Here is a 27,256-nt window from a genome sequence, read left to right on the forward strand (position 1 = left end):
TAGATTATTGCTCATACATGGCCGCCGCCGCCCCAAACTTAGCGTCCAGCGCCCCCCGGTGCCTGGAGAGAGTGCAGAGAGGAAAGAACATAAAGAAAGAAAGAAAGACGAAGTGAGAGAAAAGGATGTCGAGCTAGCTGTGCGGAACGCAGCCGGACGTCGTTCCTTGGTCTCTCCCTGCTACGCGCGGGTTTCGTTGTCCGTTCGCCTGCTGGCTCCGCTGCCCGTCGCCCTCGCCGCGCCCTCTCCTCCCACCCCCCGTGTCAGCGCCGCACCTTCAGACCCTTCGCAGCGGGCGGGCTTTTGGGCGTCTGCCTCACGTCCTCCCACAAGAACGTTCAGTCCAGCGCTCTCTGTGCATGAGCCTCGAGTTCTCCTTTCTGCCCACCTCAATGCCATCGCGCGCGCGACTGTAATGGCCCGCTCGACGTAATTTCTAATGCAGGCGCTTGTCTGGATTACCCGCGACCCTGGGCAATCTGATACGGTACTCGCTGCGACGCTGGGTCGGCCGGCAATGCTGGCCCACGACAGTGCCATGGCCTCTTATTCGTCTACCGATGCAGATGAACTCCATCCCGCACCCACTCCTGCTTTCTACGAGACCGCCTGGGCTCAAAGAGCTACGCTGGGCTCGCCCGTTACTTCTACCATCTCCCGCCAAAACCCAACCCTCTTCAAGCCGGACTTGACAGTCGCTGCGCAGGCGCCCAAGCTTCAAGCCGGCTCTAGGAAGCCTTCACCGCTGCTTCGCTCCGACGCCTTTAGTTCGGACCTGCAGCAACGTAATAATCCTAATAGTTCGCCTTCGTCGCTTTCGCCGCCAGGTCGCTCGCCGCGAGAGCGATTGGAGGCGCTGCTCGCCTCCGAGACCACCATCTCGTCCAACCCGAACACGCCCTCGTATCAGCCGCACGACGCACAACCTACCACAGCGCAAACCCATGCTGGGCTCTGCAACGCCTCTGCTTCCACTCTGCCCAGCTCTCCTCCCGCGTCGCCCGAGAACATGCTCCCGAGTCGACCAGAGCCTCGTCCCGTAATGGCACGCAACCACTCCAAGGACTCGCAAACGTCGTCCGTCTCCTCCAAGACGGCCGAGTCTGGTCGCTCTGCGACCCAGAAGCAGTCGCAGGACTCGTCTGCGGCACCCGCCTCGGTCGACGTAGCCGGGCTCGTCGCTTCAGCTGGCTCCGCTGAGGCAGCGCTGGCCAAGCTGCTCAAGGAAAAACAGGGCGCCGATTCACACAACGCGCAGCTATGGAGGCTCGTCGAGAAGCAGCGCGCCATGATTTTGGGCCTTAACAAGGACCTGGAGAAGGCGCTTAAGGACAGGGACCGTTACCGCAGAAAGCTCAAGGAGGTGACGCAAAATGCGTCCGGAGCGGCTTCGGTGCACCGCACGGATTCGGCGCTGGACAGGCAAGAGAAGAGCAGCGAGGCCTCGGCCACGAGCCCCGTCGAGCCGTCTCAAGGCATCAAGCGTGCAGACACCTTGGATGCGATCGCTCAAAGTCCCACCGACGGTCTCGTGGCGTCTATCCGCCGTCAAGCAACCGACACCATGTCCTTGCCGGAGTCTACTGGTGACATTACAAGCATTGAGCCTTCTCCGGTCTCGTCAACAAGCAAAGCGGCAGCCAACTCTCGGGATGGGCCGATGGCGCAGGCAGTAGAGTCGCCGCTTGCTTCGCAGCTCGAGTTTGAGCAGAACATGGCGAAGTTCCCCATACCTGCCACGGGTGGTTTGATGAGCAGTCCGACGTCCCCAACGTCTCCCCCCTTTACTTCTGCGTCATCAGCGCCGAAAGTGGCCATCATCGAAGCCACTCCTCTGACGGATGGAGGAAATTTCAGCCCTCGCAGCAGCAAGATGACACGCAAGGCTGCTCCCGCACCCTTGAACCTGGCGCAGCCGACGCGCCCTGCGCCTGCGGCGCCAACTGCTGAGGCACCGGCAGAGTCGAATGTCGATGCGGAGCCGACTCCGGATCCTGAAGAATTGGAGAGAGGGCGACGACGGACTCGTGAAGAGGACGATCGTGTTCGTGAGGCGTACGTCATGGCGCAGGAGGAAGCGCGCAGCCTTTCCAAGAAGTCCAAGTCCGGCAAGAGCAAGAGCAAGAGCAAAGGGCCATCAGATCAGCCCCAGATCGTAGAGCCGGATGCTGCGTCCATGCCTGGTTCGAGCAACTCTGGCCTACCCTCTTCCCCACGACCTACGCACGCCCAAACACCTGCCGCCTCGTCGCTTCTCAGCCCTTCCGGATCCGAATCTTCCGTTAATTCCATGGCGGTGCATCGCTCCAACTTCTCAACACCGCTGCTCAGTCCGGGCCTGCCGATGAGTCCTCGACCCGGCGATCGCCCACCATTGCACGCGCCTTCTCCTCGCCTTCCCAAGCAGATGGCGTTTCCCATGCCGGGCCAGCAACCGCCTCCCTCACCCCATGTGCAGATCGGACATGATTCGGACAGGTACACCACTTTAATCTCTCCATCCGCCCTGCCCGCACCGCTGTTCGCCAAATCTGCACAGGCACAGAGTCCTCCCAGTCCTAAAGTCGAGCTTGCAAAAGATATCAAGGTGGATTCCCCACGTTCACCTCAATCCCGATCGAATTCGGACTCGCCAGAGTCTCCCTTCCCTGACAACGTGTTCCGGGGCCTGGTCTCAGAGCAATACCCGAATCTGCTACTTCCTCCGAACGCTGTGCCGCTCATTGACGTCAAAGTATTCTCCTCGCGCTTGCGGCCATCTAGACACAGTCTTCTGCTGGCAAACCCTTTCGACGAGGATCCCGTGTTCTTGCTAGGCATATATGCACGCTCTAACGGAAAGCAGTTGTGGCGCCTCGAAAAGACAATCCACTCACTGCCAGTGCTTCACCAGGCCGTGAGAAGCGTTTGCGACTTCGACGGCAAGCTTCCGGATAAGAGTCTGTTCATGGGCCACGCGCCTGCTAAGATCGACGCGAGAAGAGCTGCGTTGAATGCCTACTTCGACCTGCTGCTCGACACGCAACTCAATGAGAAGGCCGCACTGGCTGTATGTGAATTCTTCTCCACCAACGTCATGGGCGCGGAAGAGGAGCAGAGCCCCACTTCGACGCACTTGACGGTTCCAGGCATGGGTGGTTCTTCGAGTCCAGTGCCTCTGCGCAAAGAGGGCTACCTGACGAAACGAGGCAAGAACTTTGGCGGCTGGAAAGCACGTTACTTTGTGCTTGATGGACCCGAACTCAAATACTATGACAACCAAAATGGCCCGCAGATTGGCGTCATCAAGCTGCACAAAGCGCAAATCGGCAAGCAGTCAGTGCAGGCGAGTCACGATGCTAGCGGAAAGGAGGATGAAATTGACAACCAGTATCGCCATGCTTTCTTAATCCTGGAGCCAAAGCGGAAGGACTCATCGAGCTTGGTCCGCCACGTGCTTTGCGCCGAGAGCGATGAAGAGCGAGACGCTTGGGTAGCATCTCTTCTCCAATGGGTAGATCAGAAGGACGGTAATTCAAATCAGCATTCTACCGGGAAAGATTCGGCAAAATCTCAAGACCAAGCAACGACCGCCCCAAAGCCAAAGAGGAAAGCCCCCACTGCACCATCGCGATCAGAGAAGGTCGACGAACTTGCGAAAGATACAGATCACAACGATTCTGACGCCGGCGAGCTCATCGTGCAGGGAACTAGCTATGAGAACACTGTTGCTGGCGAACCGCCTATTCATGGGACGACCGTAGGGAGCTTCAATGGCTCTCGTGGTGTTGTGTCACCGTCGCTGAATGGCAGCTTTTCAAACGTGTTTGGCAACCAGGGGAATCCGCGCAACACAGTCTCTATTTCTGGCCCCACAAACGGTGCCGTCATCCAGAACTCTGAAATATGGGGCATGAAGACTCCTGTTAAGGAGAAGAAGCGAAGTATCTTCGGGTTTCATCGCGCAAGAACACCGTCTGACACTGCGTCCGGCCAGTCGAGCGCCAGCTCTTCTGTTCTTACCGCTGATCGAAGGGCGCCATTGCTACGACCAGTTTTCGGCATGCCTCTTGCAGAAGCCGTCGAGTCCGCACCACCTGTGGGCGTTGACGTTCATTTGCCAGCCGTTGTGTACAGGTGCATCGAGTATCTTGAGGCTCAGGGCGCGGCAAACGAAGAGGGCATCTTCAGACTTAGCGGGTCCCAGAATGTGATCAAAGGTTTGCGGGAACGATTTAACAATGAGGGTGACGTCAAGCTCCTCGATGGTAACTATTATGACGTGCATGCTGTCGCATCACTTCTGAAGCTCTATTTACGCGAGCTGCCCTCATCCGTACTTACGAGGGAGCTGCACCTGGACTTCCTGAAGTCTTTGGAAATTGAGGATAGAGAGCAAAAGGTCGCTGCGATCAACGTCCTCGTTCACATGCTACCACGACCAAATATGGAGCTGTTGTCTAATCTATGCTCGTACTTGGCAGACATTGCAAATGCCTCAGATGTTAACAAGATGAACGTTCGAAACGGTAAGTTTGGCAACGTGCAACAGGTGCTCTTGTGCCGACTAACAGAGCCATAGTCGCTATTGTATTTGCGCCAACTTTGAACATTCCAGCTCCACTTATACAACTCTTCCTCACTGACTATCCAAATATTTTTGGCGATGAAGTCGGGGAGAAGTCCCCTATCAAGGAGATGCATGCAACAGCTTCCGCCGCACCCCAAGAGAGTATTCGCTCGCCGCGACACCAGATGTTTAGCGATCTGCCCACGCCAGCCTATAACCAGAACACGTTCAGTCAACAAGGCCTTCCTGGATTCCAGCCTCTAGCGGCATCTACGAATCCGAACCGCAATACATATGCACCGCGACAAACGCAGCAATTTGACGGCAGCGGATTTCCTGTACCGCCCATGTACCAGGCCGGAGGTGCTGGCGAGTTTAGTAGCCTGAATGCCTTGGCCGTGCCAGGAGGCGATGGCGCAACTGGCAGCAGCAAGAAAAACAGGAGAGAGAGTAGCATGATGGGCCCGAATTTCGGTCTTGTCAACCAGCGACAAGCTAGCCGACAGACACTACGAGATACGAGCAGCAGTCGGATCCCGGAAGCATTCGAAAGTTTTGCAGCGCAACAGCGCGCAAGGGAGGCTACACCAGAGAGGAGGTTCCAGCAGCAGACGACGATGTTTTGAAGTTGTTGTTTCCGGCCGGTACGTGAGTGGACTTGGCGAGACGGTATCAGACACTCGCCAGGATCACTGCTATCGTCATGGAAAGAATTGTTCATTATTCTTTGTATTTTTCTGATTGATTTGAGATGATTCCCCAGTGTGGCATGTTTGCTTTTCCTTCTAGCTACTACTGTTTGATTACTGACGGATGAGTAGCGCCTTGCGAGCTAGGGAGCGAGCAAGCGCATTTATCGCATGGTGTATTGAATACGTAATGGAAGAATTGTATGACTTTGTAAGATAATCACAAGCATGCGGTTTCGTAATTCTTGGCTTTGCCGATTCTTGGCTTATTTTGATATATGATACGCAAACGAATCATTAAAGCATTGTCATGCGGAACATAAACACAAGCAAGGAAACGTGAGTCCATGCAGTGATTGATAGACCAGCCCATTCTGTCCGCAGCAGAACCTCGTGCCGGGGCGTGTCGACTACGGAAAGAGATGTTGATGGCGCCAGCGTCATCGTTGGACGTGGAAGAAGCCGACAAGGCTGAGCGTCGGCTCGCTCCAAAAGGGTTAGCGTGAAAGTTGCAGCTCGCGTGGATTCGTCACCTCAAACACTTCCGAGCTTTTGCAATCCCTTCCGAAAACCTCTTCAACCTCTTCGGCATCTGTTGCGCAGGACATACCGAAAGCATCACTCTCGCTGTGTAAGTGACTCTGTTTCCTTGGAATTGCATTGATCTCACGGCGGCCGCGAGCACGTCGGCATGATTCAAGTTTTGGTTCCGTGTGGCCAGGCTCGAACGCCAACTGCAGCATCGCTTGGAACAGGCGGGCAACGACAACACTATCCTCTAGCCAAGGTCGCGCTGTGGCGGTGATGCTACATGCGAGACGCGTAAGAGACTGGCTACGGGAAAGTCGATGGTCCGCGACGGCGACGATCCCTCGCGTCACGCGGCAAGCAAGCACAACTTTGAGCTAACGATTTGGCAAGCACTGCGCCGGCCATGGCGAACTGGGCTGAGAGCATCATCCCTCACGAGTATCAAGTGCGCGAGGTGGCCGACCTTTCCGGATTGGACAATGCCGAGTTTGGCGAACTAAAGCGCCTGAATGAGAAAGTGGTACGTACGGCGAACGGCAATGATATTTGTGCACCGCGACGGAGTGCTGACTGTTCCGCTCACAGATCGCTGCCCCAGATGAGTACGAGCCATGGGATGCGCTGGTCCGAGCTGTCGAAGGCCTTGAAGGCGGGTTGAACCGTAACTCCAGCCCGCAGGCCATCGTCGCGTTTCGAGACATCTACAACCGCTTTCTGGCCAAGTTCCCGCTGTTCTTCGTATACTGGAAGCGATATGCGGACAAGGAGTTTGTCATTGCGGGCACAGAGGCCGCCGAGTCCGTCTATGAGTGTGGCGTCGCAAGCATCCCAAACTCCGTCGACCTCTGGACCAACTACTGTAACTTCAAGGTGGAGACGTGCCACGACGTCGACGTGATCAGAGAGTAAGTATCGTGTCTATCGCCCTCTTCCAACCCCCATCCTCCCGCCTCACCACGAACTCCCTTAGGTCGCGCCCTATGACCGAGCTCATCGCTCTAGCTTTCGTATTATCTTGAGTTCTGGGTCCCAAGTCGAAGGGGAGACAATTTCAAAATTGGTCCACCGAGGACATCGCGGGTGAGACCCAAGACAAATTGGAAAAGATTTGTGACGCGTCTCACACATAGATTTCACAGTTTTACTCACTTTGCACCGTTCACATGATCTTTGCTATCAATGCACACCGCACGCTTCGTCGATTTTGGTCGCTTATAGTCAAGCTGTTGGACCAGTCATGAGTCTGACCCCTCCCACTCTCTCCTTTCCTTTGACATGAGACCAAAAGACTCACCAGCGACATATAGGCTCTTCGAACGGGCATCTCAGCAGGTTGGCTTGGACTATCTGTCCCACCCTTTTTGGGACAAGTACATTGAATTCGAGGAGCGCGTCGAGCAGCCCCAGAACGTTTTCGCCATCCTTGAGCGTGTCGTCCACATTCCCGTGCAGAAATACAGGGAATACTATGATAAATTCCGTACCATGGCCGCATTTCGCCCGCTCGAGGAACTGGGCTCCGCAATTCCGCTCGCGCAGTGGCATGCCGAGTTGCAGTCTGCTCATCCGCACGCTGGGCCGCAGGAGCTAGAGCGAGAGCTGCGTGCCCGTGTGGACAACCATTACTTAGGCGTCTTCGGCGAGACGCAGACCGAAGTAGTAAAACGCTCTCCGCACGAGGACGGAATCAAGCGGCCGTACTTCCACGTGACAGAGATCGATGACGCCGAGCTTGCGGTTTGGCGCAAGTATCTCGACTTTGAAGAAGCCGAGGGCAAGTACGAGCGCATCAAGTTCTTGTATGAGCGCTGCGTTGTGATCTGCGCCCTGTATGAAGAATTCTGGCTTCGCTATGTGCGATGGCTTGAAGCGCAACCCGACAAAACGGAAGAAGTGCGGATAGTCTATCAACGTGCCTCGACAGTCTTTGTTCCCATCATGAAACCTACCATCCGCCTTCACTATGCTCTGTTCGAAGAAGTACATAATCGCGTGCAGGTAGCTCGAGATATGCACATCGCCATCTTAGAACAGCTCCCGTCTCACCTCGACACTATTATTTCCCTGGCGAACCTGGAGCGGCGGCACGGAGGCATCGACGCTGCTATTGAAGTGTACAAATCCTACATTACATCGCCTCAGACGGATCTCTTCGCCAAGGGCGCGCTTGTAGCCGCGTGGGCAAACATGCTCTGGAAGGTCAAGGGCGCACCAGATGAAGCAAGAGAGATCTTCCGCTCGCAGGCAGAGTACTATGCAGGTTCGCGGCCCTTCTGGGTCAGCTACTTCTTCTTTGAATTGCAACAGACAGAGACGGGCGCGAAACAACACCAGCGCATCAAAAAGGTGTTTGAAGACATCGCACATCGTAGTCAGATTCTCCCTGCTGCCGTCAGGGACATTGCTGCTCATTACAAAGCTTATCTTCTCGAGCGCGGAACAAGTGATGCGGCCAAGGAATTTCTCAAGGTCGATCGTGAGATCAATGGGTGAGCTACGTCAGGTCACTGAAGAATGTGACTCTTGCTAATACTTTAGCTTTAGTCCACTGTCCATTCGTATCAACAAGTCGCGTCTGCCCGAAGACATTCGTGGGACTAGCAGTCTCTATGCAGAAAGTGACCCTGATGCTGGTCACTCTGCCTTGCGTTTGGGCTTGAGCGCTACGGACAAGTTCCATCGCGACCCAACAGAAACCTACACACCGTTTCAACCAGCACAAAATAGCTATGGACGATAGCGTGCCAGGGCTGACCTGACATTCTGGCTTTGCCGATTCTCTGTACGTTAGTAATATCTTTGGTGACTAGCCTGATACAAATATTGGCTAGATGAGATGCATGGGATGGAGTTTGTCCTTTGGGGACGTCAATATCACGTTTGCTTATTGCAACTAAGTCGGAGGGGATAGCTACGTAATTGCGTTGGTGTGCATATGTCCTTGAGAGTGTATGTACACGTTCGCTTAGACGTCTAAAGAGAGACTCTTTGTTCTGATCAAATCATCCACCTTTTTGAAGCCCAGCTCTGCGGCCTCACACAGCCAATGTTCCTTTGGTCGTCACACCAGATCCGTGGGCCGTTTCCAGCGAGTGCTAAGCAAATGAGCAATGGCAAGACTAACGTAATGGACGATTAATGTCGTTATCAAAAAGGGATTAGACCCGTCTGGCGAGTTTTTTCGGACCAATGGCGGGAGGGCAGGGAGGAGTCTTAGGGTTTTGGTCTTGTCCTGCCCGTTCCAACTTGACTGTCGTGTGTTCACTATTTGTGCATGTCCTTCACACATCCTATCCTCGCCCCCGACGTCCATTCAATTCGTCGAACATACTACTGGGACGCTAGATAAAGACTTTCGACACGTCGAGCGACGGGCGTTTCGCGTTTCGTCTCTTGAGAGCAGACTGGCACAAGGACCCGGCACGTCGGAAAGTACCTGCGCCGCCACCACTCGCAATCTCTCAAATGCCACCACCGCAGCGCATCCACTCAGTGCTCATGTAACACGACCAGCATCGCTACCTCTTTTTTGTTGTTCCAGGGAGCCGCAGCAATCCGGTGCGAAGACCACGAGCGGGCGCCGCCGAAGCCGAGCGCGAGCTGCTCGCTTTCCGTTTTTTTTCTTTCTCGGGTCCGGGTGAGGCGTCGCTGATACGTGCCCTCATCTCTCTCTCGTTTCAACCGTACTACGTCCTCGTCTTCGTGACCCCCGCCCCCTTTGCAGCATCGATCCCCACGAGCACGCGCGTTACGGGTTGGAAACTCCTCGACGATGGCGAACAATGCGGCTGTCAGCGCGGGGAAGAAGACGAAGAACAAGAAGCTGGATGCGATTGACAACAACAAGCTCATTGAGCAGACCATGGCTCGGTTGGAGCGGGATATGCAGGGTGATCGTGAACAGGAGCAGGAGATCGGTACGTAGGACGTTCGCTTCTTTTTCAACACTACTTTATTTTGCCGGGTTTGAAGCAAAGGATGGGTCCTGAGGGGTGCGAGACATCAAAGTCTCAGTAGAACGTGTTAGGGAGGACATCAGCCCGCCTGGCGGATGCGGAGCATCTGAATCACATTTACGAACTTGATATGTGTAGACTGGCATCGGCGAATGCTAATGAAGATTGCAGAGCGTGAAGTCAAGCGAGCCATGCGTGATCTGGACAAATCCATGTCTGGTGCCGACCCCATGCACAAAATCGAGCAACTGCAGAAGAAGTGCACCGCTCTGTACGCGGATATGAAGCGACAAGAGCGCGAGTTGCAGAAGCAGAAGAAGCGCGCCGATGCGCTGCAGAAGGAGAAGGACAACGCCAAGTCGGAGTTGAGTAAGGCGACGAGCATGAGGGACAAGCTGGAGAAGCTGTCGAGGGAGACGAACAACGAGAACCGCAAGCTCAGGGTATGTACGCTCGAGACCATTCTCAGAGAAAGGGGGCTGATCAATGTGTGCAGGCTGATGTTCAGCGCTTACAAGATGTGGAGGCCAAGATGCGCGAAGAACTTCACGAACGACTAGAGTCTATGGTTCTAGATGTTGAAGACGTCATCAATTCGAGCGAACGCGCTGAGCAGCAAAGCGAAACCTTTGAAACGGACGAGCTGTGAGTGATATAGAATAGACACTTCGATATTGGCACTATGAGTGTAAGTTTCTTACTGACGGCACGCAGCTTCAAGCGCAAGTTCAGAAGCTTCATCGACCAGTACGAAATGCGCGAGCTACAATTCACGTCGCTGATGCGCCAGAAGGATCTCGAGATTCAAGCGCAGCTTCTGATGCTGGAGCAGCAGCGTAAAGCGCAAGAAATGGAGTCTTCGAAATCGCATCAGCTGACGAGACAGGTATCAACCTTCAGCCAGACGGAAACCGAACTGCGCAGCCAGCTCAACATATACGTTGAAAAGTTCAAACAGGTACGTTACGGGCGGAAATGCGCTCGGTGCAGTACCCGGCTCTCGAAACATCAATAACCATCTCCAGCAGGTCGAGGACACGTTGAACAACTCGAACGACCTATTCCTCACTTTCCGGCGCGAGATGGAGGAGATGTCCAAGAAGACGAAGCGGCTTGAAAAGGAAAATCTTACCTTGAGTCGTAAGCACGAGGCCACGAACCAGAATATTCTCAAGATGGCGGAGGAGAGAACAAGAACGCTCAAGGAGCTTGAGCTGCTTCGCAAGAAAAACGAGAATCTAGAGAAGCTGTGCCGGGGCATGCAGGCGCAAGGACGAGGCCAGGTGCAGCCTTTGCCCCCACTCGAGCAAGGCGACCAGGATGACGGCACGGAAAGCGAGTACGAAGAAGAATATGAGGATGAGGATAGCGGAGAGGAATACGAGGACGACGATGACACTGAGGACGAGAGGCTGCTCGAAGCACATGCTGCAGCTACGAAGAAGCCTTTTGGGCCAGTGCCTCCGCCATCAACTCCCACGTCGAACATGAGTAATGGAGCCCCAGCAGTGAACGGACGGAAGGGAAGCGGGCATATGACAGGGCAGCAGCAGATGAACGGAATTCGTGCTTGAAGGGCTAGCATTTGTTTCGACATGTAGGGATTGGATTTGACGGAATTCGTTGCTTGGAGATGCAAGTATTTGCTTTTCTGCTATCCACTGCATTGCAAATCTTTTTTAACTCGTTGCCATGCCTCGCCTGTCGAATCCAAAACAGTCCTTTTGTGAAGCTAATTTAGCAGAGCAAGGAGCACAAAATACTGCTAACCAGGACGGCCACTCATATGTAAAGCTACATTGCTTGCATTCATGTCGACTTATGCACCACGTGGTCACCCAAGATGGGTTCACACCACGACACAGCATTGGTGAGAGATGTTTCTCGGAGAGAAGGTTTCAAAGCCTAGTGACCAAGTCAACATAGGGTCGAAAAGCTCGCTTGCCGTCTCCGTCACCTTTTTTGCTCTAGCTAGCGCTTCTCCTCTAGCATTGCAAGCAATTCACCTATTGTTTTCTCTCCTCTCTGGAAACGAGACTGAGTTCGTTAGCTTCGTTAAGTCACTGCTTCTGCCCGCAGAGAATGTCTCCTGTGGATCCCCGCCACCGTTCGGAGAATGTCATGGGACCTTCTGACGTGCTCTTCCCAGTCTCCGTGCGTTTCTCACTGCATTACTCGTTCGTTCTTTGTATAGATTCGATGAGACCGGTGGTCAGGAGGCCCAGCCCTGAGCATCTAAGCTGGTTGAGTGTGCAATGTGCAGTCATTGTCAAGGGCTGCTCGCGTCTTCCTCTTGTACACGCGTCGCCCTTTGCACTTCTCAAAACTGGGCCAAGAGCATGGCGCGAAATGTGGTCTCTCTGAACGTAGTCGTGGCTATCTCTTGATTTGCGCTCATTACCCATACGTCATGGTACGAAGTCGACCTGCTGCGGCTGTTGTTGGGCTTGGGCCGATCGGTTAGCTTCGACCTAGTTAGGAGGTTTCATGCAAGTGGATGCCACCGGAAGAATGGTGATGAGGTCTCCTCAGGTGTGATGAGGTTGGATTTGTCGTTACGCCGCCAGTCGACGCTGTCCAATCGGACTATGTCTCCCCGTAAGCACCAATCATTGGAGACCTTTTAATCAGATGTTGACTCAATCTTAGGCCTTGAATTTTGGGGCAGAAGGCATTGCTGTGATAAAGTCGAGGTTGCTGTGCTTGGAGGCTTACGCAACCCTGAACGACGATCGAGACCGGATATCCCGAGCAACAACAAATCTTTGCGATACACAACTCAACTCTGGTCGCGAACGCAAAAGAAAGAAGAGCATTGTCGAAGAACTATCGACCGAATTCTAGATTTGTTACAAATCGGCAAGTAGACAAAGATCATTATGCTAAGTTCTAGCTGTCAAACAACTATGGAATCTGTGTAACTACTCGATTTCTTTTACTGCTCGATCTTCACGCTCGTTCTCTACCAAGAGACGCTAAAAACAATCAGGCCCGCATAGATCAAGGATAGATGTTCCTCTTTACTCGTAGGTCACCAGTTGCCACGCAGACCATGCTAGCAGAAAGACGCCACGAGCAACCTTGCTCGACCGAATTTTGCTTCACCATGGTCGGTGATCTCATTGCGAACCGGAATCATCCTGCGAAATGTAGAACTTTCGTTACGCGTCGAACAAGGTCCCGAGGATGGATGTCCCAGTGTATATACGCAATACCGTGATGCTCTTCCCCGCGTTCAGTATCTATATATTCATCGGCTGTTCCCGTCGAGTTTCGTTTCTCTATCGACCTTCGTTTCGTGTCTGGTGATAAAGTTCCAATCATTCGCTTGGCTTATAAATCAAACGGTATACCACAATGCGGCCGTTTCCTCTCTTTGCAACCGCCTTCCTGGCCACGCTTTCCTTGGCGCATCCCGGTGAGGAACATCAACATGATCATGTCATCGAGCTCAGCAAGCGCGAATTCAAGGCTACAGCTAGACGTAGCTTGTCCGGTTGTGAGAGCAAGCTATACAAACGGGATGGTCTGATTGATCGTGCAGCTGCGCGCCGCGCAGCCACAGTTGCTAAGTATCGCAAGCGTCTTGTTGCCCGGGACACGGATGATGTGCTGAACACGACTCACCTGTCATCATCTGGTTATACCCTTGACACACCAGAGACCACCATCTTTGCAACGAACAACACCTGCGTACTGAATCCTGAGGGAGAAACTGGGCCATATTGGATAAAGGGCGAGTACATACGCACGAATCTGCGAGAGGATCAGCCGGGAGTTCCCATTGTGATAGAGGCACAGTTCGTTAATGTTGAGACCTGTGAGCCTATTCCGGACTTGTATTGGTGAGTATATCTCTTGACGCGTCGCCCGCAAAAAGCTAACAGACTGCAAGGGATTTGTGGAACTGCAACAGCACTGGCGTGTATTCCGGACTGGTGGCGAATGGAAACGGCAATACGGATGATACAAGTAACACGAACGCAACTTTCCTTCGTGGAGTTGCCAAGTCTGACGAAGATGGCGTGGTCCAATTCGAGACCATCTTCCCCGGTCACTACAGCGGTCGCACGACACATCATCACATCGTGGCTCATCTCAATGCTGAGGTATTGCCCAACAACACTCTAACCGGAGGCACCGTGCCTCATGTCGGTCAGCTTTTCTGGGACCAAGATTTGATCTATGCCGTCGAAGCCACGTACCCGTATAATCAGAACAACATCACCATCACAACCAATGCCGAAGATCGCGTGTTCTCCACCGAGACGGCCGATACTACGTCCGATCCGGTATTTGAGTATGTATACATTGGCAACAGTTTGAGCGATGGTCTGTTCGGATGGGTCACGATTGCGGTCAATGTCTCCGCTACATACGATCCAAACTACAGCTATGTATGGACTGCAAATGGTAGTGTTGCGGAGTCTGGCGGTACTGTGACCGTTGACGGTGGTGACGGAGGCAACGGAACAATCCCGTCAGGAGGAATTTCCGGAGCTTTTCCTGGCGGTACTGCCTCAGTATAGCTTTTGCTTTAGGATAGACACAGGACGTTCCGTCAAGTGCAGACTTCTCCGCGTCTGCTTTTAAGGACGCAAATATTGGTGGCGTAGATGAAACATCGACAAGGATCCAATTCAAATTTAGTTTTTAAATATGATCACGACATCTATATAGTTCACGTGTGATTCTAGATTTCGATCTTGCATCCATTTTACGTGGGATGTTGAAATATGCAAAGGCGGGAAGATGTGCAGCATGCCGGCGACTGCCGGCATCGGCGAATCAGATGCAGGCAGAAAAGTTCGACTTTCAAAATTCTGTAGACCTGCCAGCAAAAAGTGCAACGACTCAATTTTCGCCCAAAATGGGTTTGGCCGCCCCTAAACAGTGAGTTTGACGCTCGAAGTGCGCTCAAATATACCGCTGACCTTAGAATAGGCGCAACAAGATCGGCGCAGATCCAAACAACACGAAGTGGGCAAAGTCTACAGACCGATTTGGCCACAAAATTCTCACAGCTCAAGGCTGGAAGCCTGGCGAGACTCTTGGAGCGGAGAATGCCTCGCATGCTTCACACTACACAGCAGCGAGTTCATCACATATCCGGGTATTGCTGCGAGAGGATGGACTGGGGCTAGGGGCGAAGAATGGCAGGCAAGACGCCGACAGATTCGGATTGGATATGTTCCAAGGTTTACTTGGAAGACTGAATGGAAAGAGCGAAGAAGAGCTTCAAAAGGAAGCCGGATATCGAAGAGACAACAACCTGAGGGAACTGGTGGTAAAGAAATTTGGCGGCACCACTTTTGTTAGCGGAGGTTTCTTAGTGGGAGATAAGATCGAAAAGACAGGGCAACCAGTCTCGATATCGACAGAGGAAGTTCCAGTCAGGACTAAGGAGAAAAGTTCTAAGAAGCGAAAACGAAGCCATGGAGCTGAAGACACAGACAACTTCAGCGAGGTACAGAAGAAATCAAAGTTGGAAAAACAGGGCAAAGACTCAAGGAACGTCGTCGTCTCCAAAGAAAATGGAAGGTCGAAGAAGGAAAAGAAACAAACAGTTGAAAGTGAACAGCACTCGGTCGCGGAAATGGAGCAGCAGGGCAGTCTTCAGCCGGCTGGAGACGAATGTGATTCAGAACCTATCGAGCTGCTGAGGGAGAAGGAGCTCAAGCGTCAGCGAAAAGCCGAGAAGAAAGCTGCTAAAGAAGCCAAGCGATTGCAGAAGCAAGAACGTAAACGCAAGCGAAGGGAGGAGGAGCTTAAGGAAGAAGCAACCACTGTTTCCTCTACGCCGATGGACACAAGTGAGACGGAAACTTGCAGTGACAATCCCGCAAGTGGCTTACAAAGGACGGCAGCAGTTCCTAGAGGACGGTTTGCTGTCAGATCAAGGTATTCTCAGCAAAAGCGGCTGGCGGTTGCTGATCCCCAAGCGCTTAAAGAGATTTTTATGATTAAAGCTGGGGCGTGATTGTGCTGTCTAATTGGCCACCCAGATACCCAAACTATATATGGCATAACTTAGATATAAAAGTTGCACTTTGAACCAGCTTCCGTTAGTGTCGTGCGGTTTCTCGCATTGAAAACGGGTTTGTTTCCGACGTCTAGTCTGAGTCTTAATTTGTCCTCGTGGCACAGCCATCAAGCCATATCAAGCTTGGTCAGATTCTGCTTCCCTTACATCCCACAACTGCTCGAGGATGTTAGGTAAAGGTCAAGAAGCTTTCATGTGCCCGTGCTCATCCTTCGGTAGCGGCAAGTCGTGGTGCTTAAGCATCTGCGGCGCGAACTCCAGTCCGGGAAGTTCCCATTGATCAAACAAAATCACTAACCACGCGACCACCAGACTGCTGATTCGGTGCTCGCGTAGGACCCATCGCAGATCCTGGGAATCTATGCCGGGGGCATGCAACCATGGGCGCGGCCTGGAATTGAAGTTCGGTCCTCTCGCCGACCCACGTTCGTGCCTTGAGGATTTGATGTTGAATTTTCGATTCTATAACGTCATACTACACCTTGTCAGATATCGAGCTCTCGTCACAGCGCAACAAGAGAGCAACCAATTATGTAGCAATGAAGCAGGCAAGGGTTCTCAGGGCTGCGACAGCATGAGAAAGCGGACGTCCCGTCTTGCAGCCTAAGGTGTGGAGATTTGACGACTTTTGACCCCAGATTCTCCAAGGCGACCGCCTTTGGTGTGAACTAGATGCGGGGCAGATATGGCGATCGCCAATGAGACATGGACATCTCGTCCTTAAGCCTTTGGAATGAACAGCGAGGAGACGCAAGATCAGGGATGAGCTGCTCGTCCGGTCCAGCACTAAGAGTCAATACCCCGCCATCCGACGCAAGAACGGGGCCTAAATCATCAGCACATTCGTTCGAGCAATCTTAGCTGTCCACGCTCCTTTTTTCTGGTTGCTTGTTCCTATCCGAAGCTGGCTCGACACATTGATAGTGTGGTAGAAAGGTGTGCATTGTTGTCGTGACCTGCGCTCATTCTTTATCTCGCCCGTCCCCGCCGGCTGCGCGCGGCCATCACCTTCAGTGCCCATCGTCGCTTCTCCTTTGAGACCCATCACGCGCACGTCCCTTTGACTCAACTCGAGACTCTGACGTAATCAACAGCCCACAGATTGCCCCTTCCGTACGTGGATCATATTCGGTGCAGCTCTCAGCCTACCGCACCTCTCTCATCCTACACATCACACGCACGCACGCACGCAATCCCCCTTATCTTCGATACTTGATCCTCCATCGATCAAACGCGCTGCTCACAACCTCAATCCCTCTACACGCTTTTGTTTCCATCTTTTTTCTCTGTTTTGCATCTGGCAATTGCTACTTTTCTCCGCCCTTTCTAAGTGCTCGAGTCTCCACCATGAGCTCCAACGACCGCAACTCGCCACCGCTACCCTCGCCAACCCGCCGCCGTTCTTCGTTTGCGGGCCAGTTCGTCGACATGTTCGGCGTTAGGCCTTCCAACGGGGCAAGCTCCAATGGCCAAAGTATGCCCGGTCCGATCTCACACGCTGCCATGCAAGCCCAGCAACGCCGCCTATCCCTAACAACCATCGGACTGTCCGGATCGCCTAACGCTACCTCTCCCTTCGCGTCAGGACGACCACGAACTGAGAGTATGTCGAGCTCCAACTCGGGTACTGTCGACGAGTCCCCGTTCGAGGATGGCGATGCCCCAATCTCGAGCGCGCCTTCGTCGCCTTTCGCTCGCCGTCTCAGCTTCGGAGCCCGAGCTATGCGAGACATGAGATCAAGCACGGGCAATGCAAATGCTAATGGTAGACCTTCCGTCTCTTTAGCAAAGTCTCCCCCGACCGCGAAAAACGGCCGAGGTCTGTCTGTCACATGTCATTCTAGCACGCATGTCCCCTGTTCTTTTGTCACTCCTTACGCCTCATGTCTTTTCACTTGATCCCCGCAACAAAAGGCTGACATAGTCTGACGAACAGGTTCCGGATTCGATATCGCTGAAAACATGCGCAGCAGGGCCGAGCGGTCGTCGTTCTCTGCCGCTTCGGGTATGAATGGCCAAGCGATGCACCAGCGACCAAAGAGCGTCTCCATGGCGGAGCCACCACGAGACATTCCTACTGCCCAACCAAAGCGGCCGGATGCATTTCAAGAGCGCATCTTGAAAGGTGATTTCTATATGGATTAGTGCTCATGGACGGCAGGCTTTGCATTCAGCACATATATCACTGGAGGAATCAATGAACCATCATCAATGTCCATTCGGTTTTTTGCGTCGTGATTTGCAAAGCGGCGTGTTCAATCAAGTGCACAGTATTTCCATCCGAGCAGGAACGAAAAATCAACGCTTTCTGGGCCACCAAATCGGTAAGAAAATGGGCAAACGATTTGAGGAATGACGCATTGGAGTTCAAACAAAGATAGCCCCTCATGCGGGTCTTGTCTGCCAAAATATGATCTTGACGTTGCAGTTAAAGGATTGCATCATCTTCGATGTGCTTGCTCATCGGAACCGGGATGTCCATTTATTGAACAGCAAGTCTGAACAACAAGCATTCACTCTAGGACTCGGACTTTGTTTGAGAATCACTCTACCTTCGCTGGTGCGATGGCAGGAATGGGAAGTTAAATTGTATTAGTAACGAATTTTGATATGACCTATTGACGGACAGATGATGATGATGATGGGTTACTGGAGGAAATGGGTTTATCTCAGCCGCTCAAACATCCTCCACTGCAAGCTAGGCGGCTAGGTTACCATTTGGCTGATATTTACGTTTGTTGATACCAGTACAGAATACGTTGAAAGTTACGGATAATGAAAAATTTCCCAAGTTTAGGCCAGTCTTCATTTCTTCAAAATGCCACCCATGTGCGCACGTCCGCCGAAAAGCTGAAGAATGAATGCATTTACCTGAAGGCCTCAGCGCCACAGTTCCTTGGTCATTGCGTGTTGCACAGCCATTCAACATCTCCCAAGTTGCGCGGAACGCTCAGATGTCTTTGCCTCCCCCGCCGTGCTGTCCTGATCTCGTGTTTGAAACAGCCCATGGAAACCCATGTCATCAGCAAAACCGTAAGCTGAACCCCACGGTCTAGAACGATCTGCACGACAAGGGGTTGATGACTGGGGCTGACCCTGGTCTTCACAGCCGCGGTTCGCCTCACTCGCAAAGATTGTGTACGATTTCACGGTGCGACAAGTAGTGACGCCAGTTGAACGATGGCGCCGCAAAATTCGACCGCACATTCAGGTCGCCGAATTACGAGCAGTTGGAGGCTTCTGTTTCGTGGCGTCGTACGATACTCGCCGTCCGCCGTGGCGAGTGAGATGTCCGCGGAGCAAACGCCGATTGAACAACTCGACCTTGATACTAGGTCGGGTGGACTAGGGGGTGTGGCAATGATATCCTATTCAAGCAGGGGTAATCCTTCAGTTCTTCGAGAGAATCAGTTTTCTTTTCGATTGCGTTGGATCTCCGGGAATGCTGGACTCTTCTTTTATCCAAGGGACGGAATCGCCGACGTGGCTGGGAGAAAAAGAACAAGAAATAGCTTGACTGAAATCCATGTCGACTCCCAAAGCACTTTGTGTGGGCTAGTTGGGCAGATTTGGACAGCATATGCAAAAGTGAAAGAAAACACATCGAGCCTTTTGAAGACATTACGTGTATGTGTGCCGCTGCTCTCTACGCACCAACTTCGACCAACTATCTTCGAGACCAATGCATATGAGAATACATCATCACGACATGACAATCGTTGCTTCGTTATACAAGTTTGAACTGAACAATCGCATACTCGCTTTTGTCAAAAGCACTGAAGAGGAAAGAAGGTAGACCCTGACCGGCAGGCAAGACGATAGAAGATACGTCGACAGTTTCGATGTAACCGTAGCAAAACGTCCTGCTGAATTTGTCTTTCGAAAACTCCATAGTGCAGCAAAATTAATTCATGGGGAGTTGGATGGGACATGCTGGCGCGAGTCTGTTACGTTGTCCTAGAATGGCATAGACGACCCTCCCATCTGTGCAGGTACTGCCATGACGGGCATTTGCGAAGTGGGAGCAGGTCCTGGACGATGGAACATCTGAATGAGCTTTTTCCCCACACTCGTCTCCAGTTCGGTGCCATCTCTTGCTATCTTGACCTCCCTGTTGGCGTTCCAGGGGTTCCGCAAGCCTCGAGTTCGGTAGAATGGCAGTCGGTTTGTGGAAATCCATTCTATCTTGAACGGTTTACCCCAGACTTGTTCTGATCCAGAGTCAGCGTCTTCTTCAGAAGTCGTGGCTCTGTTCGACTCCTCCTCTTCATCAGAAAGCTCGGCTTCCCAAAAAATAGTCCCTCTAGCAGAGTCATCAATAATGCGCCCCTTTGGTGCCCACTCGGTCGCTGGCGTTGGTATCGTCTTGGGTGCATCTGTAGCTTCCGTAGCCTCAGGCTGGGGCAACGTTCTTATTATCTCAGCAGCATTCTCGTTTATCGGGGAGGCCATGCGTGCATAGCCGAAATATTCGCCAGACTTGTTGGCAGAGAAGATTAAATAAACATTATCAGCGGACTGGTCCGCGTTAGTAAAAGTCTTCCATATCTAAGTACAAGATCACCTACCGCGTACGCCTTATTCAATATTTGTTCATTATGGGATTGGGTAGCCCAGACGCCAGTTCTTACGCTCTGTTCAAGATCTTGCAGTGTAAGACTTTTCACGATGAAGAATTTCTCAGCAACCTTGCCTTCATTTTGGTTTTCTTCGTTTGCGGGATGTTCCGTTGGCTTTTCCGTAGTTTCGGTGTCCGCGACTGCATTTTCGAGAACAGGGGACGGGCCAGATGATGTTAGTGATTCTCGTCTTCCAGCCATGGCGGCAGGGGCCGTAGGCACGCCAGATGCTGGCGTACTACTTCTTCGTAACCGACAGACGAGTCGGACACCATGGAAGCGTGAATCATGGAAACGTTTCATGGCCGCTTGACACGCGGCCTCGGTACGATAGTTGACAAATGCGCAGTTGCTCTTCGAAATAAGAAAAAGGCTTTCAATGTCTCTCGTAGCTTCTCTGGAGAAGTGGTCTTTTAAATCGGTGACGACCGCTCCAGGAGGAAGATTACCAACCCAGAGAGCATGGCCAGATTGTTTCGGTTTTCGCGGCGGACCTCGAGGGACTGGGCTAAGATTGCTGTTCGTGATTTGTCTAGGCACGCCTGAAAGAAACAAAAATCAGTATTTAGAACACTAACAATCCGGCCATGGTCTGTATAAATCCACCTACTTTGATATACTTCAGGAGGGTCCGAACCTGTGGCACCCTGCACATTTGCTATTCCACCTCGAGCAGCTACGGGGACATGGAGGGTCGCACCTGGCTGAAACGGTATTGAGTGGTACGCTGGTGTTGTGCCTGGGTAGTAATAGTACTGAGGAGAGATTTGGGAGTATCCGTTGAAATGCTGTGGGAGTCCCCCAAGTCTCTGTGGTTGTACCTGAGAAAATCCCCCGGGGTGCGGGCTTTGCAGCTGCCCATACAACGGAAACTGTGCCTGACCGAACCCGGTCTGTCCACCTTGATTTCCGTAGGTCGTATTGCTTTGATGTGGATACTGAAGATTCTGCTGCATTTGATAAACCACTGCAGGAGTCGAAGCGCCAGATAAGCGTCGCTGTCCCTGAGGTTGCACTTGAGGGTTTTGATTAGGTTGAGGCTGCGAAGAGTAATCAGGCAAAGCGACGGACATTGCGCTCATGTTGAAGTTAGAGGGTTGCTGGCCAGGATTGCCGCCAGCGGCATAGGGATAGCGATTGCTGTCCATCCTTTGCTGCACAGATGGAATAGCGGATAACTGCGAAAAGAATGGAGTGTTGCCACTCATGGACAGAAAAGGCTGAGATTTACTTTCAGGCTTCGAAAGGCCCAGAAAAATGGCTCCTTGTGCACGTTGTCGTAGGAAAGATTCTTAGTGAACAAGGTGGCAATTGTGCGACGTATCACCCACTTGCTGTTCCTCGACAAGGACTGAAGCGATACCCAATGCTGTACCCACGCATAAGCTATGATAATTCATTTCAAACGAGGAAATGTAGTGATTCGAGTCATGTAGAACAATGACCCACCTACTTCGCGGAGGAAACGAGGGCGCACATACCTGACTTTTAAGAGCGCTTGGGTGCTTTCAAGCAGATAGTGGCAAGAATACGGATAGTAAAGCTACCGAGAGGGATATGGAAGGGACAGGCAATGATGAAAATTCGATGCCAATCAACTGATAGCTGTGAGCAACGAACAAGAGGCCTAAGAAAAAGCACCAGACGACAGCTGTCCAAATTTGAAAGACTGGCGCGTCAAGAGCGCGGGGAGGTACTGGACAGGAAATTCTCGCTTACAGTAAATTGAAAAATTATCAAAGGAAACTAGCCAGTGAAGAGGTAGGAAGATGTCAATCAAAGAGTCCAGAGATCAAATAAGGCCGAAGACTATAACAGATGGAAGTGGGTTAGCCTGTTGATTGACGGGTCTGGACGTTTTGGGGAGGCGCAGTTTTACAACCTTGGAATCCTCTGGGTTGACTTGATGGTGATTGGCTCTGTGACAGATGCACGTTCAAGGTGCAATCAGATTCCAAAGGACCGAATGTTCCTTGTTGACGCGGAGTGAGGGTAGTGGCAAATGGCGACAACGGTGGAACTGGAACAATGCCGAAGGGCAGTGCACTTTAAAATCAACGAAGATGAACAGACAAGATACATGTGATGTAATCATCAGCGGAAGAGAGAGGGGGGTGTATGGAGCAGGTATTGCGTGTGGCAACTGGTGTTCCTTGGAGACGACGGTTCAGGACCGGACTGGTCTTAGAGCTACGTTCGACTACGCGTTCTAAGTGTCGTGAGGTAATATTCGAAAGCCGAGCCGGTCCGATGGGAAATAGAATACTGTCATTTTTCGGAACATTCCTAGACAATAGGGGCCCATGGGCGGATGACGACTGCGTGCCCTGGCGGTGGCATAGTGCAAGCTGGTACCAACTGTGTTCTTTGCAGCCAAAAGGGTCATTTGGTCTCTGCCAGCCCGCGGCGACGGACTTTTCATCCTGGTTCAGAAACAATTCCGCCCGTAAGATGGCATTCTTGAGTAAGATCCATTTCAAGGGCCTGCATGAGTAAAATTCGATGTTTTGAAAATGAGATGCGGCGCAGGTGGCTTTCCCAGCAATGACCATCGAGCCCAGCCAAGTGCTTTGCAGCCTCCACTTTTCACATTCTTTCTCGTTTCGCCAGCTCTGTGCTGGCCTGCCAACTTTGCCCAACCTCCGCGAGGCACCTCGCGCGAAAGACATGAACGCCGACTACCCAGGCAGAATTCACGGGCGTTCCGACGCTTTGGTGTTACCCGTTGGGTGGGACCGTATGACGGATGGACTAGCAAGAGTTCGAAGCCTTCCACACCAATGTCCCTGGGCATTACGCCACAAGGATGTGTAAAAAAAAAAGCTTAACGCAAAAGGGTCCACGATACCAGCGCTGTCGTAGTAGTCCGGCGTGGGTATCAGTATCCCCCAGTTTCTCTGCTTGCCAAGACCAAGGATGCGGCATGGGCGGAAGATAGCGCAGGACATAGAGCACAATCATGACGTAGCGGAGCACGATACCCCCTTCCAATTGCGCAATTAGCCCGAATCAAGTTGACGAGTCGCGAAATTACTGCAGAACTACGGCAGCGCAGCGCTCCGGGCGACATACAGGTATCGGGCAATCAGCCAGGGTCGTCCTCGGGCATCAGTCGCGCGCAGAGGACAAGCTGTTGCACCTCAGAACCTACACAACCAACACGCCGACCAACGCGCACGATTCCAGACTTGCTGCAGCAGCGCAGCCGCCTGGCTAGACGGGCCTTCCAATGCTGAAGAGCAAACCTGCACGCGCGGTAGGGGCGAAAGGACTGAAGGGTCGTTAAGGCTAGCCTTTTAGCTTGGCTCCATCATGCAGAGCCCTGGACCAGTCACAAGCAGAAGGGGACTTGGTCCTCGGAGTTTGCTCCCGCTTACACTTTTCAGCCGCTAACGTTTCTTTTCATAACATACAATACCAGCGTCGTTATCGTCGTTGTCAGCACAATCTACTGGGTGCTAGACGTCGGCCAGATGCTGCGGGTCCCCCGACGATCAGCGGCTTAAGCGGTCTCGCCATTCGTCGAATCCGACGAACGTCTTCGCTATTCCTCCTCGGGCGTGGCTGTGTCTTCCAATAAAGCCACGATATGCACGTGGTCCCTCGAACGTCAAGGCTTCCAGACAATCTCAACTCCATACAGAATCGCCACCTCTTTTTCTTAGCAATTGCTGCTAGCATTCGACACGATCGTCGCACGATGCACAGGAACTCAATATTTTGACGCGGCCACTGCGAAACACGCCCGGCCACCCCGATTCGCCACCTTGTATCCCAAACTCGCCGCGCTACTCAAACGAGGGGACGTTGGCTGTCAAAAAAAAAAGAACGAACTACCAATCCGAGCGCATGTCTCCAATCATGAACCCAAAACAATGGTCTTAACCTGCACAGCAGGTAGATAAGCGAAGACATTTTGGGACAAATCTTTGCCCTGAACTTCGTCATCAAGCCTTTACCCGAATCACATCTCGACTTCGTCTACGTTTCGGCCCTCAAATGGTTCATTTTAATGCACAGAAGTGCGCCTATTCGCACGGCTGGCGCCGACCATCTGGATCTCTATCCAATAGAAGATTTTCTGCCGACAGAATTTAGGAGTACGCAAGCGATTAAGCAAACCGTCGTCGATACTCTTGGACCTTCATTAGTTTCTGGGGGTCCTACCTTCTTCAAAGTCTTTGGCCGTGCGGTGCACTTCAAGCCCCCGTCGACGCCGTATAATTCTCTTTAGCTCGTGAGGCTTGGGCGGCATCTATTCTCTGATGCGTGGCGGAGGCTAAATGAAGATTTGGAAAAATGGATGCTGTAAGGAAATAACGCTGGAAATAACTTTACGCCATTCCTGTAATCATTAAGCGTGGGGGAAAATTTTACCTCCGTACAGAATGTGCACATAGAAGAAGGTCGGCCGCTAACCTCCACTGGGCCCGAATGCAACACTGGCAAACCGGTTTCTGCACACCTTCTTTCCGCCACACGCGTTCCATGGCTGGTAAACTAAACTTTCGCGGAATCTTGCATTTTTTTTAATATCATAGCAGTACGTACAGGCAAATCCTGGCCTTGCTTAGAAATGTCCATTTTGATGAATGGGCCCTATTGCTCACTGCCCCTGGAGATAATTTTTGAACCTGCGTTAGACCCGACAGGCCATCGCAGACCACACACCGCTCTCGTCGCCCGTGGTTCGCCCGGTCCTCGGTAATGAGCCGAACTAAAAACTTCAGTCGCCGTATGTATGTTCATTCATTACCATAGGTCAATTGTGATTGATGAAGAAGCTTTATCCACGTTGCACACTACTAGGGTGCGGGCCGATCAAGCACGGCCGTTCACGTCGAATTGTGACCTGGTGCGTCAATATCACGTATTTCTATGCATAAGCGAGCCTTGTTTGTATCTAAGATCTTTTTTTCAATTCGTTCTCAGATTATGCAGGGGTATATTGAGGAGAGTCTATCCAGAAGACGCCCGTACGGGAGACAAGGGCCTTTCTTACGGTCGCGTTTGTAGTGTAATCTTCACATAACTTTTCCTGCTCTTTTGTTCTTTCAACGGGCGGCTAATATCATACATTCCTGGTGACCAGAGTGCATATGAGACGGCGCTCTGTTAGCCAAGCGTGCCACGACATCCATAAACTTATGCCTTAGTAGATAGTCTTAATGTCTCGGCAAGTACTAATACTGCGTGGTGAATTGGAATGCTTCTAGCCCTTCCCGTCGATCCAAAATCTTGCATTAGTCACTGCTCATTGTAGTTTAGAAGGACAGATCTAGCAACTTGACAAGCAGCTTAGCTGCGTATCAATGAGTGCTCGCGGAACCAATGCTCACTTGTCCTTCGTAGCTGCTTAGCCGGAGGCCATGTACACTTAAGTGTCATGAGATTCTTCACGGAGGAGTCGTGTCTCATTCAAAATCTGATGCTAACATTGATCGGTCTGGGCCTAGAGCTTTTCGATATCTTCACTAGGCCGACCATGTCTAGGATCTTCTCGGATTTCAGTTTTGCCACCCAGGACGATATCCCTGATGAAGCAGTCGATATGATCAAAATAACCTTGTTCGGCACATGTGTCATTGTGTGAGCCGTCTGGAAAGTCTTTCCATATTTTAATCTTAGTCTGGGAGCAATCATAGAGAGTTTTCATGTGCGAGGGCCTAGAAGCGATCAGTCTGAAAAGGAAGACATGGTAAACGTCAACACTTACGGCACAATCTCGTCTTGCAAGCCGCTGAGGAACAGGACAGGGACGTCATGAATATGTGGCATAACTTCATCGCTGGGCCAAACTTGGTGACAAAGCGGCGCTAGGAAGCGTGCCGGAGGGAAGGCACTGCATAAACGTTAGTATTGCGAACTGCATATTTGGACGAAGACTGTCCGGTTTAACTTTGTAATGCTAGTCTCACCTAGGTATCAATTTTCGAATGCTTGTAAATGTGTTTTCAAGTATGAGGCCCGCTATGTCACCTTGCTCTTGATTCTTTGCAACCAAGTTAATTCCAACAGCACCGCCGAGTGACTGCCCGTATACAACAATCTTTTTTGACCTTAGTGCCTGATTAGACCGTATCCAATCCAAAGCTGTCTGAGCATCAATGTTCAAGCCCTTCTCATTAGGCGTTCCTGTTGAACGGCCATAGCCACGGTATTGAAGCATCAAAACATTGCAACCTATTTCATTTGCAAGTATCTTCGCGATTGGAACGCGGTATCCGATATTTCCAGCATTACCGTGAAACATCAAAATAGTAACATCGCGGGCGTGCTGGGGGTTCGCCGGCCGAATAAGGAAGGCGTGGAGTTCTTCTCCATCAGGCGTAGGGATCATGAGGTCATCAAAGTTGGAAATTCCGAAGCGTGAAGGTAAAGGCACATTTGTCCGAGCGTCGGGCGGGATGTTGCGTGGGTAAATGATCTCGCTGTAATGCATAATATTAGTGATGTTGGCGGCAAGGCGGCGAGAGTGCGTACTTCTGTTTGAAGTATAAGAGGCCACTTGCGACGGCCGCAATGCTCGTAGACGCAATAACAGGAACCCGCAACCAAGCGAGCATGTTGTCAAAGTATTCGCCCATATTGCTCTGAGGCATCGATCGTATTCGAGTGATGGTGAAGGAGCGGTGTTGGGGTCTGGAGTGAAGTGCAACTGATCTACAAGCGACTCGTGTTCCGAGACAGCGGCGCATGAAATAGGAGCGCTGTAGAGAGAGAAATACAATGTTCTAGCTGGCACTCTCGCATCCGGAGAGTGGGACAAAGGCTGTTCCAAGTTGACGATGGGGTAAGAGATAGACGCGCGGAGCGAGGAGCTATGACGCTGGTCTCGATTGAGGTTAGCTCGCAAAGCGGCCGCCATA

General features: G+C 52.0%; 7 protein-coding genes across 8 annotated transcripts; 5 read left to right on the forward strand and 2 right to left on the reverse strand.

Moving 5' to 3' along the window:
* Positions 1-332: 332 nt before the first annotated feature.
* PV09_05548 (uncharacterized protein) lies at positions 333-5,576 on the forward strand. The gene is made up of 2 exons (XM_016359068.1): positions 333-4,508; positions 4,562-5,576. Exons 1-2 carry the CDS (start codon positions 440-442, stop codon positions 5,173-5,175), a joined length of 4,683 nt encoding a protein of 1,560 aa, XP_016213207.1. The 5' UTR covers positions 333-439; the 3' UTR covers positions 5,176-5,576.
* Positions 5,577-9,019: 3,443 nt separating this feature from the next.
* PV09_05549 (uncharacterized protein) lies at positions 9,020-11,757 on the forward strand. Its single transcript, XM_016359069.1, has 5 exons — positions 9,020-9,686; positions 9,897-10,168; positions 10,222-10,370; positions 10,440-10,683; positions 10,754-11,757. The coding sequence occupies exons 1-5, from the start codon at positions 9,542-9,544 to the stop codon at positions 11,297-11,299; spliced, it is 1,356 nt and encodes a 451-aa protein (XP_016213208.1). The 5' UTR covers positions 9,020-9,541; the 3' UTR covers positions 11,300-11,757.
* Positions 11,758-13,082: 1,325 nt separating this feature from the next.
* PV09_05550 (uncharacterized protein) lies at positions 13,083-14,273 on the forward strand (the record flags this gene model as incomplete). The annotated part of the gene is made up of 2 exons (XM_016359070.1): positions 13,083-13,570; positions 13,621-14,273. The coding sequence occupies 2 exons, from the start codon at positions 13,083-13,085 to the stop codon at positions 14,252-14,254; spliced, it is 1,122 nt and encodes a 373-aa protein (XP_016213209.1). The 3' UTR covers positions 14,255-14,273.
* A 288-nt stretch (positions 14,274-14,561) lies between these two features.
* On the forward strand, positions 14,562-15,799 carry PV09_05551 (uncharacterized protein). The gene is made up of 2 exons (XM_016359071.1): positions 14,562-14,618; positions 14,670-15,799. Exons 1-2 carry the CDS (start codon positions 14,596-14,598, stop codon positions 15,703-15,705), a joined length of 1,059 nt encoding a protein of 352 aa, XP_016213210.1. The 5' UTR covers positions 14,562-14,595; the 3' UTR covers positions 15,706-15,799.
* A 936-nt stretch (positions 15,800-16,735) lies between these two features.
* Positions 16,736-18,570, forward strand: PV09_05552 (uncharacterized protein). Its single transcript, XM_016359072.1, has 2 exons — positions 16,736-17,533; positions 17,705-18,570. The coding sequence occupies exons 1-2, from the start codon at positions 17,116-17,118 to the stop codon at positions 17,911-17,913; spliced, it is 627 nt and encodes a 208-aa protein (XP_016213211.1). The 5' UTR covers positions 16,736-17,115; the 3' UTR covers positions 17,914-18,570.
* On the reverse strand, positions 18,407-22,532 carry PV09_05553. Of its 2 annotated transcripts, XM_016359074.1 has the most exons (6): positions 22,270-22,532; positions 22,107-22,196; positions 21,869-21,985; positions 20,998-21,756; positions 20,337-20,929; positions 18,407-20,286 (listed from the first exon to the last, which is right to left on the reverse strand). In XM_016359074.1, the coding sequence occupies exons 4-6, from the start codon at positions 21,593-21,595 to the stop codon at positions 19,726-19,728; spliced, it is 1,752 nt and encodes a 583-aa protein (XP_016213213.1). In that variant the 5' UTR covers positions 21,596-21,756; positions 21,869-21,985; positions 22,107-22,196; positions 22,270-22,532; the 3' UTR covers positions 18,407-19,725. The 2 variants fall into 2 exon arrangements, with proteins under 2 accessions (XP_016213213.1, XP_016213212.1); XM_016359073.1 differs by having other exon boundaries at positions 22,107-22,532.
* Positions 22,533-25,292: 2,760 nt separating this feature from the next.
* Positions 25,293-27,169, reverse strand: PV09_05554 (uncharacterized protein). Its single transcript, XM_016359075.1, has 4 exons — positions 26,871-27,169; positions 26,306-26,818; positions 26,104-26,229; positions 25,293-26,053 (listed from the first exon to the last, which is right to left on the reverse strand). Exons 1-4 carry the CDS (start codon positions 27,083-27,085, stop codon positions 25,840-25,842), a joined length of 1,068 nt encoding a protein of 355 aa, XP_016213214.1. The 5' UTR covers positions 27,086-27,169; the 3' UTR covers positions 25,293-25,839.
* Positions 27,170-27,256: the final 87 nt, after the last annotated feature.

Source organism: Verruconis gallopava (genome assembly GCF_000836295.1).
Source record: "Verruconis gallopava strain CBS 43764 unplaced genomic scaffold supercont1.17, whole genome shotgun sequence".
NCBI classification, from domain to species: Eukaryota; Fungi; Ascomycota; class Dothideomycetes; order Venturiales; family Sympoventuriaceae; genus Verruconis; species Verruconis gallopava.

Bases quoted from the DNA above. Each gene is read 5' to 3' on its own strand.
- PV09_05553 (XM_016359074.1), bottom strand. From the start codon at position 21,595: ATGAGTGGCAACACTCCATTCTTTTCGCAGTTATCCGCTATTCCATCT. The intron at 20,930-20,997 runs GTAGGTGGATTT...TGTTTCTTTCAG, and splicing joins CCCTCCTGAAGTATATCAAA to GCGTGCCTAGACAAATCACG. The intron at 20,287-20,336 runs GTAGGTGATCTT...AACGCGGACCAG, and splicing joins TATTGAATAAGGCGTACGCG to TCCGCTGATAATGTTTATTT.
- PV09_05551 (XM_016359071.1), top strand. From the start codon at position 14,596: ATGGGTTTGGCCGCCCCTAAACA. The intron at 14,619-14,669 runs GTGAGTTTGACG...ACCTTAGAATAG, and splicing joins GGTTTGGCCGCCCCTAAACA to GCGCAACAAGATCGGCGCAG.
- PV09_05548 (XM_016359068.1), top strand. From the start codon at position 440: ATGCAGGCGCTTGTCTGGATTACCCGCGACCCTGGGCAATCTGATACG. The intron at 4,509-4,561 runs GTAAGTTTGGCA...ACAGAGCCATAG, and splicing joins CAAGATGAACGTTCGAAACG to TCGCTATTGTATTTGCGCCA.
- PV09_05552 (XM_016359072.1), top strand. From the start codon at position 17,116: ATGAGCTCCAACGACCGCAACTCGCCACCGCTACCCTCGCCAACCCGC. The intron at 17,534-17,704 runs GTAGACCTTCCG...TCTGACGAACAG, and splicing joins GGGCAATGCAAATGCTAATG to GTTCCGGATTCGATATCGCT.
- PV09_05554 (XM_016359075.1), bottom strand. From the start codon at position 27,085: ATGCGCCGCTGTCTCGGAACACGAGTCGCTTGTAGATCAGTTGCACTT. The intron at 26,819-26,870 runs GTACGCACTCTC...TATGCATTACAG, and splicing joins CTCTTATACTTCAAACAGAA to CGAGATCATTTACCCACGCA. The intron at 26,054-26,103 runs GTAAGTGTTGAC...GATCGCTTCTAG, and splicing joins TTGCAAGACGAGATTGTGCC to GCCCTCGCACATGAAAACTC.
- PV09_05549 (XM_016359069.1), top strand. From the start codon at position 9,542: ATGGCGAACAATGCGGCTGTCAGCGCGGGGAAGAAGACGAAGAACAAG. The intron at 10,169-10,221 runs GTATGTACGCTC...CAATGTGTGCAG, and splicing joins ACGAGAACCGCAAGCTCAGG to GCTGATGTTCAGCGCTTACA. The intron at 10,371-10,439 runs GTGAGTGATATA...GACGGCACGCAG, and splicing joins ACCTTTGAAACGGACGAGCT to CTTCAAGCGCAAGTTCAGAA.